The following is a 16,205-nucleotide window of genomic DNA, read 5'->3' on the forward strand; positions in this document are numbered from 1 at the left end:
CGGAAGGGTTAATAAATGCAATAGCCTGGGATGTTGCAAGCTGTTGTACCGTTCGGTTCCCTTTTCGCCCTTAAAGGGGTTAAATAACAATCAATATATTTCAGTGCTAAAATATTGTTCTCCAGTGTAAACACATCCCACTGGTTTGGGGATCCAATTCGATTTTTAAGGGGTCTTTCCCGCCCTTTCCGTTCCAGCTTTTACCAAGTCGCCACGGCTTTCCTTTCCTCTATCTCTGTTCACTTCTCCAGAAGTACCAAAAAGGTGTCCTTGGAGAAATAATTGGGATGGGTGATAAACTTGTTCCCTGCCCTTAAGAATAAGTCTCTGGTTTTCCTCCCCGCATAGCCCCATCCTGGTTCTGTTTCTTGGCCACACGGAAGCATGACAGTATGCTGGGACTGGGACCGAACGCTGAGAAATGGTTTTTGCCTGCAGAGATAATGGTGAGCATAACAAGAACCAAGCACACACACCAGGGGAACGAAAGATGAATGACCTCACACACACACCCAGCGCAGGCAGCTACACGTATGGTAATGGTTCGGCGCAGAGCAAAGTGCATACCTTGAAGAAAGGATGGGGTGGAATCGAATAAGCTTTCGAAGGGTTAATATGCTTACGTCACATCGTGCGTTTGGGAGCTCCTCCTCCTCTTCGCTATGATTCGGGGAGATTTGAAAATCACCCCATTGGAAGTCCCTCCCCTCCCCTCGCCATGAGGAGGAGCGCGAAAAAAATTGTGCAAATTAGGGCTGGTGGTGGTTGCCGCGTGCATTTGAGAAGCAGGCAGGAGTGCTCGGTGTTGGATGACCCACCTCTTTCTTGACTTTGTGTCTCTCTGCACGGGTCTTTGGGGGCTTTCCAGTGGGAAACAAGGCGTGAAAGGAGCAGAGGAAAAGGTGACTGCAAGCAAATCATGATCCCAGGTCGATTGGAAACAGCTTTCCTGGTTTCGCTGATGTTCAGCATCCTCAGCCAGATTTCGGGAAACGGTAAGGACGGAATAAGAATGTTTGGTCTCATATTTTGGAAACGCATTGGATGCTGCGGTTCGAGAGAAAGCTGGTAGTAAGAAAGCGCGCACCTAACGAAAGCTGTATTTACAGTTAAAGGCCCAAAGACAGAAAGGGTAGTGTGGGCTCAGTCTGTATCTTTCAAGATCCTCTGGGTCCCCAGTCTGGGAAAGCCGCACGGTCTGCCCTTGTATGTCAGCATCCCGTTTGTGGTACCCCCCGTTCCATGAGATACTCGCTTCTTCCAGGAAAAGAGTGCAATGGGCATTTGCGCTCCGCCACCTCAAATCCTGGCAGGAGCGAAGTTTTAATCTAGCAACTATAATCTTTTTCCTAAGCCCATTAATAAGTATACCTTAGTGGAGATTGGGCGGTGGATTGGGTAGCGCGTTCCGAAATAGTCTTACTCTAGGTCCCACGGAGTGCTTTGGACTGCAACCCCGTTTTCCTTATTTCTATTCTTCGTTTCTTCTCTCTCCATTTTTTACCCCTTTCTGCAGTAATGGGGGTGTCTATCCAACTCTGGAATTCAAAAAAGATCGACGTTCCATTCTTTCCCCTTATCCACCGGAATGTAATTGCCCTTTGATGTATCATTCAGGGCAGGGCTTCCTTGTCTAATTAGAATTGCTAGAAATGAGCACACTCGCCCGTCCCTCCCATTCGATTATGACTTGACTATGTCTTTAATCTCCCTGGTCCGTCCTTCAGAACAAGCCTCCTAAACTTTCTTAAATGTTTTCAGAATGGCAACCTTAACCTGGGGATATGCAGAAGATTGCTCTCTCTCCCCCCAGGGGTTGACTTAGCAGCTGCCTTCCTTCCTTTATTCTCTTAATGAGTAGACTTCCCTGGAGTAGATTGAAGCCCTAATTGATTGCAGATGGGATCCTAGGGGATTATTTTGCCCTTTATTTTTCTTTTAAAGAACACAAATCCTAACTATAAAGAATATATAGATTGCCTTTTGCTTCAAGGGTTACTTATGAGGAGGGGAACATACTTCTCATTGTGGGGAAAACATTTAATGTCCTAATCTGGGAGGGTTTTCATTAAAAATGTTTAAGACAAAGTTCTAATTAGGAAAGCTAGGACTGGACTCTGCACACACAACTCTTTTGGGAGAAAGTTGTTTATTGGAACTGGTATGGGATGCCTTCATTCTGGTCCAAGAAGGCGTCCTTTAATTGAGGTGACACCAACCCCATGTTCCCTTGCTAGCAATTGTAGGGAGAATTATGGTGAGTTTGTTAGCAGAGAATTAAAAACTTTCCCTCCCATGTTTCTATCTTAATCATGGTTTTGTTTTATATTTCTAACTGGATACTTGGTAAATGGTGGGATGAATCGAGTATATTTGTGGCTCTTAGGCGAAAGAATAACCACATGCTGCTTTTTTTAAAAGGAGTACATGTTTTGGAACACATAACCTTGCTATTACTACTCTTTGAAATCTGCAGCTACTACATAAGTGTAAGGGGCAGGGATTTAAAGGCGGGACAGGCAGGGAGCATGTTTGTTGGGTGGGGTGCTTCAGATGAGAGCCTATTTCCTCCTGATGACACAGAATTCAACCAACCACAGCTCTGGCCTTAGCCAATAGTTTCCTTCCCCTACACACTTCGCCTGTCTATTGGCTTGTGGAGGAAACGGACCATCTGCTACTCCCTTTGTGTCGGCCAATGGGTGTCGAACATCCTCAGCCTTGCTATAAAAGACATCTATAGCAAGGTGTGCTAAGTTATTTTTGCCTTGCTAGTCTGAAATTCCTGGTGTGTTGTAGCTTTGCTGAGTCCATGTTTCAATGTGAGAGCAAAAGAATGACTTAGGATTTTTTCTTCTGTTAAAGAAAGTAAAAGATTTGTGATCTTTCAACTCCCAATTATCCTTGCACCCAGAATTGATTATCAAAATGAGCAGTTCTGAATTTTCCGTCTCCTATTGATGTTTGCTTGATCACAACTTCTTAGTTTGTGGTTCATTACCATGTAAGATCTGTAATATGCTAACAAGAATTAGTGGCTTCCCTCCACACTCAAAGGTAAAGCAGGAATTATCCAGATAAGTGGTATGTCCCTTCCCCCCCCCCACCCACCCCCCAAAGCTTACCTTGTGCCAAGTTGTCTGCACATCGGGTTTTTTTAAGTGACATATCTCATCATGCAGTTATTAATTAATAAACTATTGTGCCTGCCTAATTTATCTGCCCTTTAGGAGCAATGTTCTGAAGGACAGTAGCTCCAAGTTTGACTGTATCTCGGGTATTTGCTCTAAAGGTTCTGCTGGGATAATGTGCAGTGAACTTTAGTCATATTTGCAAGAGGAGGCTGCTGAGCAATGTTAATCTTCAGCTGTGATTTGTTTGATGTTTGTCCCTCTTAAAATGACCAAAATGGTTCACTGTTACTGTGCAGTAAGCATTCCTGAGGAATGTATGAACAACTTGGTAGAAAAATATTTGTACCAGAATCTGTATTTTGCTTCACTTTCAGCTATAAAGTACTTCAAGGCATGGCAACATAGATATACATTGTTTTCACAGGTCTTCATGCGAAGCTGTTTCTGTGAGGGATGCATATGCATAAGTCTGGTCCTTGTACCATAAAAGGAACACTTAATGACTGTTTGTTTTATAGGGACATTTTGGCTTTAGGTCTCTTAGATCTTGATGTTCTTTGCTGTTAGGTAAAAGTTACCTGTTTAATGTCCAATACAAGCTAGTTTCCCCATACCTATGAACTTGTCGCCAGTTGTTTTGGTGCTACAAATGGTAATGATTGCATTCAGTTCTAAAGATGGAATCATAAGTTTCTTTCTCATCATTTATGCTTAGATTTGGATGATGTTTTGAAAACATATGTCTTAAACCCAGCAGGCTGCAAGTATGGTCACTAATCCTTGTGAAAACAAAACCGCAATTTCCCTCTCATTTTGAATGAAATGACTTACAAAGAATTCTGCTGGTGTTCATCTCCTGAGCTGGCACTTTGCTTTTCTTACAGGTGCTTTTTTCCATACAAGCTTAAAGCTGTATGAAACTCTGTGTTCTTGCTTTAGTTCTTGGTCATAGTGGTGCTTGAAAAATGACCACGTCTTCCTTTAAGCAGAAGGAATGCCCCTGTCCCTTAAATGGACACTGGGTCTAGTAAGTAGAGAGGAGAAAATGAGCTCATTGTGAAGGAGGGATCTGCTGATGTGAAGGAGTGCTTTGCTGATCAATCTGCCTTGCCCATATCATGCTGTGATGTGGTTGGTTTGCACAATGCAAATTTGCTGCTCTGTGCAGGTGTGGCTGCATTAAAATGGCCTCTCGCATCAAAGCTTTCCAGGCTCTTTTTAAAGCAACCTGTTCTGCTGCTACGTTCATGGTATGGCATTAGCGGAGAGAGGAGGACAGAGTTAATTGCTGTTCCAGTTAAGCAACAGTTGTCGCTCCAGTTAAGGAATCTCCTGATGCTTGTGGAAGACGTTTCTGATTCAGCAGCATATGCCACTTGCATGAAGCAGCTGGTGGTGGTGGTGGTGGTAGTAGTAGTAGTAACAGCAGCACTCTGAGGATTCAAGCCTTATCTCATTTATGTGACAGGAAGTTCCTTTTGACTAAGTATGGCTAGAATCCGGCTGCAAGAGCACAGTGGAGTTTTCAACTCTGATCTTGCTTATCCTCACAAACAGCTCCATAAGTCAGGGCATTATTCCCATTATGCATAGGGCAACATGAGGCTGACTCAGTGACCTGCTGAGGTGGGATTTGAACTCCTCAAAGTCCAGCTTGCCACTAGCAGCATTTCAGTTCTAACTGGGTTAATATTATGGTCTGATATAGAGGAGATAATAGCTCAAGAGTGAAATAATTTATGTTGACAATCTTTGCACCAGTTCATGATCCCTGAACCCTCTTTTAAATATATGCAGACCATATTAACTGCACAAGGCATCTTAACCTTGCATTTTTGATAGTGTCTAAGAATTCCAGCAGTAATCTGCTTAATGAAAAGTCTCCAGTCTATACAGCAGAGATGTTTTGTAACAAAACAAACACAAAGTTACAGAATTGGAAACAAATCCGTTTTTAGAACTGTCACGTGGCCCATAGTTATATTTCAAGGGTAGACTCAATTGCCTTGGGTCTGAGGAGAAGGAGACTATATTTCCTCACTGCACCACCTGTACGTCAGCATCTGTTGCCTTTTGCAAATGTGCATATTAACAGGGATGCCCCAGTTTACAAAAATAATTCTATGATGATGGATCTTGGACCCAAGTCGAAGCTAGTGTGGAAGATTACTTTTTTGCACTTGCCTGATCTTCAAAATACCTAGTTTGATTCAGCTAGCCTTTGAGGGTTTTTTTCTTATGAACGATGTGTTTACTGTAGTCATATCTTCCAGGAACCATTAAAGCAACACTGTGTCTCTGTGGTGTTGATTTGAGCTTCTCCTTTCTGCTTGCCAAAGCAGTTCAAATTGTGTTGCTCACATTTTTTGTAAGTTATGGGGAAGTTGATTTTGCTAATTACTGGATCCTGGAAGAGCTCTGCCCAGCTTTCAGTAAACACAGATATTCTCATAGGCTGGATTGTTTGGATTCCATGATGCCATGATGCTACTGAACTCCTGAAAATCTTAGACTTTCATTTCAGGAAAAATAAGTTTCTAAACCCTGGGGAAGGGAGGTGCTTTGTATTGGTGTTTTGTGGCCTCCAGTCCTGTTCTGCTACCCATACTCCTGTGCACATCTTGTTACACATTTTAAAAAGAGTTCTGCAGTCGGTGTATTGTGAAAATTGTGGGGAGGGGGATGCCAGTGCATTGTGTACAATTTATTTTACTCCTTTTAGTGTGGGAAGAGGAACAGAGCTGTGTAGGGCACAATTTTCTTGTCCACTGCAAATGTGGTTTAGCAATCCTCTGGTTGATTTCATACATTGTTTCAAATTAGGACCTATTGAGGTGATATCAGAATTTCTCTCTAATTTGGCTTCAGTGTGACATGGGGGGGGGAGGTGTTTGACCTTGACCTTGACCTCCTCTAACATGGACAGGTGATATTCAGGGTTCTGTTTTCAATATAATGAATGCCCTTAACTTCAAATATAAGCCCATCTATCTATCCATAGGTCCAAATTTGGTGAGATTGCTGTGATACAACTACTGGTGCATATATCACCTGTTTCAGAACCAGGAACATAGAAAGCTTCCTTATACCAATTCAGACCTTTGGTCCATCGAGCTCACTATTGTCTGAGTAGCAGTGACTCTTAAAGGTTTCAGGCAGGAGTCTCTCCCAACCCTACCTGGAGATGCTAGGGAGTGAATCTGGGACCTTTTGCATGAAAAGCAGGTGCTCTTTTGCTGAGCTATGGCCCCACCCAAAAGGGGAGTACCTTAACTGCAGACAGCATTCACAGGTAGTCACCCATCCAAATGCAGGGTGGGTCCTGCTTAGCAAAGGGGACAATTCATGCTCACTATCACAAAAATATTCCCAACTGTTGGCAGTATTTAAGTGCTGCAGGTAGAACTCTCTTGCTGTGCAGGCAAGGATGAGTTACAGCTTGTTGGTGGCCAGGTTAGTACTGGTGTCCACTGGGTAAACTTGAGTACTCTGACCTAGGTGACTAACCAAAACCGCTCCTTAGACTTGCACATCAGGAAGCGCTGGTTGGACCTAGCAATGCTAGCTATGTTACCATAGTTGCCAATAATAATAATATATTTATTATATTATTCGTGTATTTAAAACCATGAGTTGGCCACTTTGGGGACACAAGTGTTGAGATTTAGTAGGGATGGTGTTTCCACAGCTGTGACTGAGCAGGTCTTATGCAGAAGACACACTCCAAAGTGGTATTTTTGGCAGAGAGTGGAAGCCTGGTAGACTGCAGTCACTGGCCATTTGGGGACCTTTCCCTGAGATGAATGAATAACAAGTGTGTGCAGGCTTTAACTGAACTTCTCTTGATGCACATTTTTATCTTTTATTGATGGACCTTCTACTTGACAGTGCCAGGCTTTCTTCTGTCAGCTCCCTCTTTTCCTACATTTATTTATTGTTCAGTTGTACATCTCTTTATTGCTGCTATTACATTGAATATTTGTTTTTTATTTCACTTTCTGTACTTCCTTCATGAGGCAAAACTCCACTCTGTGAAATCATTCTCCAGTTTCAGGGCCCTCTGTTTCCATTAGGGTGTGCAAAAGGGGAGATGCTGGGTGTGTCACTCTATGGTTGTATGTGCTGGTAATAGGAAAGGATATCCTTGTTTGTCTTTTTATGTTATGTCACCATGGTGAAATCTCCTGATGGGGAGAACTGTTTGCTAAATTGAGTTGAGCAAATAATGAGACTACAATGTATTGAGCCCCTCCCATCCTTCAATCAATTATGCTAATAGTAGGATTGAGAGTAGAAGGAGCCAGTGGTATGAATCTACTTCTTCTTCCTATGGCCGACAATGACGATAACCTGGGAAATTCGCCTCCCTTCTTTGTTGAACAGCAGTGCATTGGAATTCTGTGAGGCAGCTGAAATGTGCTTGCAGTCCATACTTTCCTGTGCTGTGGGGAGGATATATCAAATTAAAAATGTTCTCCATTTCTTGGTTTCTGAAGAATGTAGACTTGTTTCCTGAGTTTAGGACTGTCACCTGATCAAAGACATCTTTGATGACTTGGTCCACCCTGCTGGCATGTGAATGGGAGACTACATGTGTGAGCACTGCAAGATCTTCCCCTAGGGGGATGGAGCTGCCCTGGGAAGAGCATACAGGTTCCAAGTTCCCTGCCTGCAACCTTGGAGAAACCACTGCCAGTCTGTGTAGACAGTACTGAGCTAGATGGACCAATGTCCTGACTCAGTATATGGCAGCTTCCTATGTTCCTAATTGTCCTTGGTTTCTAGATGATACTACATATGTCACAGGCAGACATGATCTTAGAAGAGGCCTTCCATTTTGTGTGCAAGTGAAGGAAGAATGCCTCTTCTAAGATGATGCTTGTAGTTATTATAAATATTCATGAAATGAAACTTGCCCTAACCAAAGGTGCTAGTTTATTGCCTAAGTCTCTTGTAATTTGAAGCCTCTGTTTCCAGCATTAAGGCTAGCAGGGCATGAGGAGGCAATGGGCTTTGTCCCCTTTTTGAGTAGCTAATGGTGTAGCCCTTTCTGTCCTGCAGGTGTAGATAAATGCAGAAGGAATGAGTTTCAATGTGGGAATGGAGAATGCATTCCTTACAAATGGATTTGTGATGGCAAAGCTGAGTGCCGTGATGGCTCTGACGAATCCCAAGATGCCTGCAGTAAGTTTCTTTGGCTTTTTCTTATTCTCTTCCCCTGCCCCCACTCCTTGTCAAAGAATGTGTACGTGAGTGAGACGCCTGCAAGATGTGTGCAAGAATACTCTCCAGGGGCTGATTGGCATAGCCCCCACTGCGTACTTTCCTTGTGTGATCTCCTACCAATCCCTCTGGCTTAAGAGACTGAGGAGGGGCAGGCCTTGTTACAGAGGAAACCGTGGTTTGGGGAACAAGAGGAGCTTGCTGCCCAGTGAAACAGAACAACCCAAAGCAAAGCCTTGAGATGCTGCTTGTCAACATTGCCCCATGTTAGTGAGGCCGGAGAGTGCCTGCAAATTCTAAGATCTAAAAAAGATTTTGTTGCAACATGGGGTTGGAGCTAGTGCCAAGCAGAACATCATGCACAACAGCCATTCCTGTAACTGCATTGTACATAGCAATTGCAGCAGAATATCTAATTTCCCGGGTGACAGAATAGTGGTTTGAGCCCTAGGCAAATGCGATATCCCTTGGAACACTGATGTGACTTTGAGATCGATGTGATGTTGGCAAGAAATGGTTAGTGCGAGACAGTTTGAACAACTTTTCATTACACAACCAATGTCTTGCATATCATACCTCTGGCATGGTAAGAATGGCCAGAACTACTTCCCATACTTGCCCAGCAGAATTATTTGCTCACCATGATTTTCAAGCTAACTTGCCCACCCCTTTGCCATTGCTCTTTGACTTGGTCCTAATTCACATGTGCAAAGTACTTGAAGGGGTAGCAGTTCCTCTTCAGTGGGGGCCTGGGCTGCATATAGTGACCTAAACTAAATTTCCCCATCAGTTGAATGTTTGAAACATTGCCCTGCTGAACCCCTCAAAATCAACCCTCTTGGGAGTTGGCAGCAACCCTTGGGAGTAGGTGGTCCCTCAAGTATCCCAGGCCCAAAATGTTAAGGGATTTAAAGGTTTAAACCAGCACCTTGAATTGGACCCAGAAACACACAGGTAACCAGTGCAGCTCTTTCAAAATAGGTGTGATATGATCACACTGGGCAGCTCCAGATAGAACCCTAGCTGCCGCATTTTGCACAAGCTGCAGTTTCTGGTTATTCTTCAAGGGCAGCCCCATGTAGAACGTGTTACAGTAATCCAGCTGTGACATGACTAATGCATGAGTAACTGTGGCCAGATCTGCCTTCTCAAGAAAGGGACGCAGCTGGCGCACTAGCTGAAGCCGTGCAAAGGCACCCATGGCCACCACCTCCACCTGAGATTCCAAAAGCAGAGCCAGGTCCAATAATACCCCAAGCCGTGTACTTGCTCCTTCAAGGGGAGTGCAACGCCATCTAGAACAGGTAGAATCACCTCATCCCGACTGGCTCTCCTACTGACCAACATTACCTCTGACTTGTCTGGATTCAGTCTCAGTTTATTAGCCCACATCCAACCCATCACAGCCACCAATCCCGGATTCAGGACATCCACCACCTCCCTAGGATCAGGTGACAAGGAGAGAGATAGCTGAGTGTCTTCTGCATATTGTTGACAACTCAGTCCAAGTCTCTGGATGACCTCTCCCAGCGGCTTCATGTAGATGCTAAACAGCATGGGGGACAAAACTGAACCCTGCAGGACCCCACAGGCCAGTGGCCACGGGGCCAAGCAGTAAAGGATAAACATGCATGGCATAATAATCTGATGTTGAAGTAGCAATTTCATGTGTCTTTCAGAATCTGTGACTTGTGAGCCAAGGCAGTTCAGCTGCGGTGGCCGTATTAATCGTTGCATTGATATGTCCTGGCGGTGCGACTTGAAAACGGATTGTGAAAATGGCTCCGATGAAGAGAACTGCCGTAAGTGTGGGCTTCTGTGCTAGTAATAGAGTTTACTGAACCCTAAAATGTGTAGATGGGACCAGGCTCCTGGGTTCTGCTGCTCTGTGCTGCCTTCATTCAGGCCAGGCTTGCATGTCTAAAGGCCAAGTGATGTAGCAGCACTGTGAAATCTGAGGTCCTTGTTCAGCAACACTGTGTAAGAACAAATAAACTGTAACTGAATCAACAGCCCAGAGATTCCTTTTATTGGGGCATCCCATGAGGCTGGCTATGTGAAGGCATTTATTCCTTCCATTCCATGCCTCCAGAAGTGCCTTGTTTTCAGGCTTGCTTTGCCTTTAAAGAGCTCACTAGTTTTTAATTTAACTAGAGAGCCAGCGTGGTGTAGTGGTTAGAGTGCTGGACTAGGACCGGGGAGACCCAAGTTCAAATCCCCATTCGGCCATGAAACTAGCTGGGTGACTCTGGACCAGTCACTTCTCTCTCAGCCTAACCTACTTCACAGGGTTGTTGTGAAAGAGAAACTCAAGTATGTAGTACACTGCTCTGGGCTCCTTGGAGGAAGAGCGGGATATAAATGTAAAAATAATAATAATTCATAACACATAAGACATAACCCCACCAGTTCTAATGTCTTTACCTAAAAGTCTAACTGCTTGTTAGCTTTCTAGGGGCAAAGAGACCAGCATGGTCTTCACACAATTGATTTTAAAAGATCAGTGATAATTTTTTCTGATATGGAGGGAACCAATAACGATAGTGTAGCAGCAGTGAGGTCCTAGTTGGCAGCACAATAGAGACGGGTGGAAGTCCAATTGATTCAAAGTTGATTTGGGATCCATGATAGTCAGATTTATCACTTGAACAAAGGATGTTACATCCAGGCTCCCTTATTCTGGCATTTATTTATGAAACCAGGAAAAACTACCAAAGGAAGGTTTTGAGAAATCCATTTGTTTGTTGACTTGTATAGAAACTAAACCTGTGAAAGGCACTGATCAGGTACCACCCCTGTGTGGAGACCAACTGTATCCACAAAAGGAGCAGGGACACTGGTTCTCTTCTTCCAAGCCACACCTCAAAGACCAACTTCTGTTAAGCCTTTGGATTGACACCTCAGTCCTCAGCCGCAACTGAAATGCAATGCATGTAATGGCATATAATTAGACATTAGAAAGCCCTCGACAGGTTTGCCTCTCCATCTGTTGCTTCGTCTAAATGTAAATTGTACGCTCTTTGAGGCAAGGATCTGTTGCTGCTTGTGCCACAAGATTCTATTTCTACACTGATCCTAGATTTTTAAAAACTGTAATACGCTGTACTGTATTTCACATGCTTATTCTTGTTCTCTAATCTTATAGCCCCTAAACGCTGTGCTGACAATGAGTTCCAGTGCAAAAATGGAAACTGTGTTGTCTGGGATTTTGTCTGTGATGAAGATAATGATTGTGAGGATAAGAGCGATGAAGAGAACTGCCCTGCCCTAACCTGCAACCCTGAAATGTTCCACTGCAACAGCTCGGAGTGTATTCCCAAGCTCTGGCTCTGCGACAATGATGAAGACTGTAAGGATGGGTCAGATGAGTCACCGGTGTACTGTGGGGCAAAATGGGAAGCCTCCAAAGCCAATCCTTGCTCATCACTGGAGTTCCAATGTGGGAGTGGCGAGTGCATCCATCAGCGCTGGCAGTGTGATGGTGGCTTTGACTGCAAAGACAAGTCTGATGAGGCAAACTGTGGTAAGTTCAAAGAAGGGTACAGTGATGGGCCTGTGTGCCTTTTGGGGAGGTTATGAATGGATGTGTCTGGCTTCCAACTTAAAGCTCCCAGGAGTGTGGTGAATTGTGCTGCTCTCTTGAAGGCAAATGTATTGAAACAACAAGTTCTAGTAAGAACTAATCATCCTACTTTCCTTTCACTGTCTCTCCCTTTGGAGTCTGGACTAAATTTGGTGCAAATCAAGGTCCACAAGTTAGATCTCTTGCGTCTCAAATGTTCATGGGTCCGCCATCCTGGATCGGGGTGGATGTCACTGTGTGTCATGCACTGTTCCCTCTAAGGTGCACAGCTGCACATGCACACTCCCCCAAGCCCCCCATGCAGGGATCCCTTACTGCTGCTCACTTCCTCTGCAGCTGCTGTCTCCCCCCTGCCCAACACACACACACACAACCCACAACGCTGCGTGATCTCATAAACCTATTGGAAAGTAGGCTAAAAACTGGTTTTTGTAGAGCAACGCTTCTTGAAACAAAATGTAAGGTATAAAATTGCCTAGAATGGAGTTGCAGAATCTTCTTCATGAAAAGTATAGGTAGGAACTGGGCAGAGATCTCTTGCATACAAGATGTGCAGCTCAGGGCAGAAGGATATATATGCTTTTGAGCACATCCTATGCAGCAGGGGTTCCCAACCTGTGGTACTCCAGATGTTGCTGAACTACAACTCCCATCATCCCCAGCCACAAAAAATTGTAGCTGGGGTGATGGGAGTTGTAGTCCAGCAGCATCTGGAGTACCATAGACTGGGAACCCGTGCTATACAATAACTTGTTCTGATCCTTACAGCAATTCTGTAAGAGAGGTCAGTATTTGTTCTGTAGAACAGAGAGTGTTGGTTCATGCCATGAGTGGTACAGTTACTCTGTCTCCCCCCCAGCTAGAGCCTGTAGTACTCCTATTATGAGTCATGCTGGAGTTAAGCCTTTGAGTGGAAAGTCTTCAGTATAGTGGTGGTGGCTCTAAAATTGTCTACTTTCTGTCTAGCGAAACCCACATGCCGCCCAGATGAATTCCAGTGTAACGATGGTACATGCATCCATGGAAGCCTGCAGTGCAACATGGAAGATGACTGCAAAGACATGAGTGATGAGATTGGCTGTGTCAATGGTGAGCATCACATGGTATTATCATTTCTTGTTTACATAGTCAGACAGGTGTCATTGACTGGTTTGTTTTATCCAGACATCGAGTCCTTCCCAAGGACCTGGGATGTCTGAATTTTATTATCAATATTGTTGTTATTATATATATTGTTGCAAAATATACGCTGTTCCCAGTAAAGTTGTGTTTTGTAGTTGGATGATGATGATGATGATTGGATTTCTATACTGCCCTTTCAAAAATGGCTCAGCTATACTGCCCTTCCAAAAATGGCTCAGTGCGGTTTACACAGAGAAATAATAAATACATAAGATGGAACGCTGTCCCCAAAGGGCTCACATTCTAAAAAGAAACATAGGATAGATACCAGCAACAGTCACTGTGGAGGGGTACTGTGCTGGGGGTGGATAGGACCAGTTACTCTCCCCCTGCTAAATAAAGAGAATCACCATGGTTAAAGGTGCCTCTTGCCAAGTTAGCAGGGGTCACTTGGTACCTTTGTGGTCTAGTGTAAATTCTTGGACTGGCAGGCAATCAGATGCATGTGGCATGTTGGGGTGAAAGTCCACTGGATGACCCTTGGGGCTGTGGTCAAAGCCTGCCAGAGAAGAGAAATCTTTTGCCAGTGGATTAAATGCTTCTTGTGTGTCAGCCCATATCTGGCCACTTAGCAGCCAAAACAGTGGAATAGGAAACTGGTCAAAAGGAAAATGATGTGATTTATTTTGTATCTTTTATTTTTGCATTTGTAACAGTGACAACCTGCAAAGGATCAAATATATTTAAGTGCCGTTCTGGAGAATGTATCACTATGGACAAGGTCTGCAACAGCAGGAAAGACTGTGGGGACTGGTCAGACGAGCCCCTCAAGGAATGCCGTAAGAATTTAATTCTCTAATATTGTCTGTCTGTCTGTCTGTCTGAATTCTGAACTTGCTAGCTAGAGTAACTCACTACCACTGTACTTCAAGGGGCTGTGACTGAATGATGCACTGGGTTCTTTGATGCAGTAATAAGTTACAAGAGAAGCCTACCTTCCCAAGGGGCTGCACAGGTCAGTTATCCTGGATAAATAAAGGTTGAGCTGAGTTCATTTATAGTCTAAAGAGATGAATTTGAAGTTGCTGTGAGTGAGGATAATCAAAGCCCTTGGACAACATCAGAGGCTTCTTACTCCAAATAAATTATCATGGGAACAACAGCAGGGTTGTAGCACAGTAGAGAAGAGAATGAGCTTGAGAATGGAAGTATTGGGTTCAAATCCAGCTGGTAATGGAAATCCTCTGGAACTTGATGCCCTAAGAGTGTTGATCCATTAACACTTTGCTGCAAGCACTACAGCTACCATAGTGTATATTCTCTCCATTAGCAGTTAAATCTGCTGAAAGATCTTGCAGTTCTACAGGGAAACCTCCAGTTGAAAGAAGTGTGCAGCTAATTTTGGCAATCCAAGTAACTTGTGGTTTCTGGAGCAAAAATTGGCACTCCTTACTCTCTGCAGTAAGCAGAAAGCTACTCTCTAGCTGAGCAGAAAGGGGAAAATTCATGCAAATTGGAAGGGATAGTAGCAAGTGAAGAAAAACAAAGTAGTTTTCTAAGAGAGCAGAATAAAACTTAAGCAGTGTTCTTCAGGTGTGTAAAGCTCTGCATACAACATCTCACTAATTCTTACAACAGCTCTGTAAAGTAGACCAACACTACCCCATTTACCAATTGCCATCAAGCAAGCTCATGGCAAAGGTGGAATTTGAACTGGAGGCACTGTGGATCACAGCTTGTTCTTAGTTACTGTGGTACACTAACACTCTCTGCTTTCTGTAATTGCTCAGTGATTGGAGGGATTTGTGTAAATATAGTACATTCTTAGACTAAACATTTTGTTTTTTAAAAAGGCAGGTATAGGATCTCTTGGGTTTCTTTCCTTGACTTCCCATATGTTAGACTACATCCCAACCACAGTGGCCAAAGGGATGATGGGAGTTGTAGTCCAACATTATCTGGGGACCTAAGGTTGGGAACCCCTGGAATAGCTTATCTTAAAATCAGAAATGCTTGTGATTGCTTGAACAGTAGAATCATGAGATGCTCTCTTGTCTCCTTTAAGGAACAAATGAATGTTTGGCCAACAATGGTGGCTGCTCCCACATATGCAATGATCTCAAAATTGGATATGAATGTTTATGTCCTGAGGGATTCCAGCTGATTGACCAGAGAAGATGTGAAGGTAAATAGTAGGCACGCTCTCTGTTTCTGTGCACTGAAGCACAAGTCCAACCTAATTCCCTCCATGGTTGTGAAAATTGTTTAGAAGAAAAAGACAGCTCTGGTATTGGGGAGGAGCATATGGAGGAATGGGTGACCTCCTAAAATATTCAGCACTGGGATATTCCATATAATATCATGACTGAGCACTGATACCAATGAGACAAGTTAGCCCTGACTAAACTTCAGAGGGACTTAATCACGACTAGCTTAGTCATGATTAATCATGCCCATTATGTCTAAGAGTGTATGTCTTCACAGGCTCTGACATGGCATATTTAATTTCAAGGTGAATTGATTCATTAGCAGATGAAAAGAACATCATTTGCTGGAAGTCCAGCAGAAAGAATAAAAAGGCAGTGCTTCACTTGAAATTTTTTGCTCATGGTCCTTCACGTCCCCTTTTCCACCCTTTCTGCTAGCAAAAGCCCTGGCAGTTAAGAGATTCCTGGACACACACTCCTATCTGGTAATGAGAGTGCAAGAATGTCTAGGACTTAATGGATGAAAAACATACAGGTTATCTCTGGGTAGGGGAGGATGTTGTAAAATATCTTGGATAGTCACAATAGGCAGATCTGTCTGACCAAAAAGGCAAGCTATAATTGTAGCAAAACCAGATTTCATTTGGCACTTAGAAATGTCATCTTGGATTTTCAGATATCAATGAGTGTTTCGACCCTGATGCCTGTAGCCAAATTTGTGTGAATTTGGTAGGAAGCTATAAGTGTGAATGCAATGAAGGCTTTCAGATCAACCCTACCACCGGGAGCTGCAAAGCAATTGGTAAGCCTATATGTTTTATTTTGTTGTGCTGCTGGAACAATTTGGAGCAGCCAAGGCCCCGGTGACTGCCCCATAATGGAGAACCACTACACAGCCTTTGGTGTCATAAATCTCTTTTACATAAAGTCTTTGCT

The 16,205-nt window shown here is 43.7% G+C and overlaps 1 protein-coding gene across 2 annotated transcripts in view; it reads left to right on the forward strand.

Moving 5' to 3' along the window:
- Positions 1–692: 692 nt before the first annotated feature.
- The window catches only part of LDLR (low density lipoprotein receptor), a 31,349-nt gene continuing 15,836 nt past the window's right edge, over positions 693–16,205 (forward strand). The window contains exons 1-8 of one of the 2 annotated variants that reach the window (XM_053297083.1): positions 693–995; positions 8,196–8,318; positions 10,037–10,159; positions 11,503–11,880; positions 12,907–13,029; positions 13,779–13,901; positions 15,128–15,247; positions 15,946–16,071. In XM_053297083.1, coding sequence (XP_053153058.1) covers positions 920–995; positions 8,196–8,318; positions 10,037–10,159; positions 11,503–11,880; positions 12,907–13,029; positions 13,779–13,901; positions 15,128–15,247; positions 15,946–16,071 — 1,192 coding nt within the window. In that variant the 5' untranslated portion in view covers positions 693–919. Of the gene's footprint in view, positions 996–2,789; positions 3,058–8,195; positions 8,319–10,036; positions 10,160–11,502; positions 11,881–12,906; positions 13,030–13,778; positions 13,902–15,127; positions 15,248–15,945; positions 16,072–16,205 lie in introns of those variants that run through there. The other variant, XM_053297084.1, reaches the window with a different exon arrangement.

This window comes from Hemicordylus capensis, chromosome 2 (assembly GCF_027244095.1).
Source record: "Hemicordylus capensis ecotype Gifberg chromosome 2, rHemCap1.1.pri, whole genome shotgun sequence".
NCBI classification, from domain to species: Eukaryota; Metazoa; Chordata; class Lepidosauria; order Squamata; family Cordylidae; genus Hemicordylus; species Hemicordylus capensis.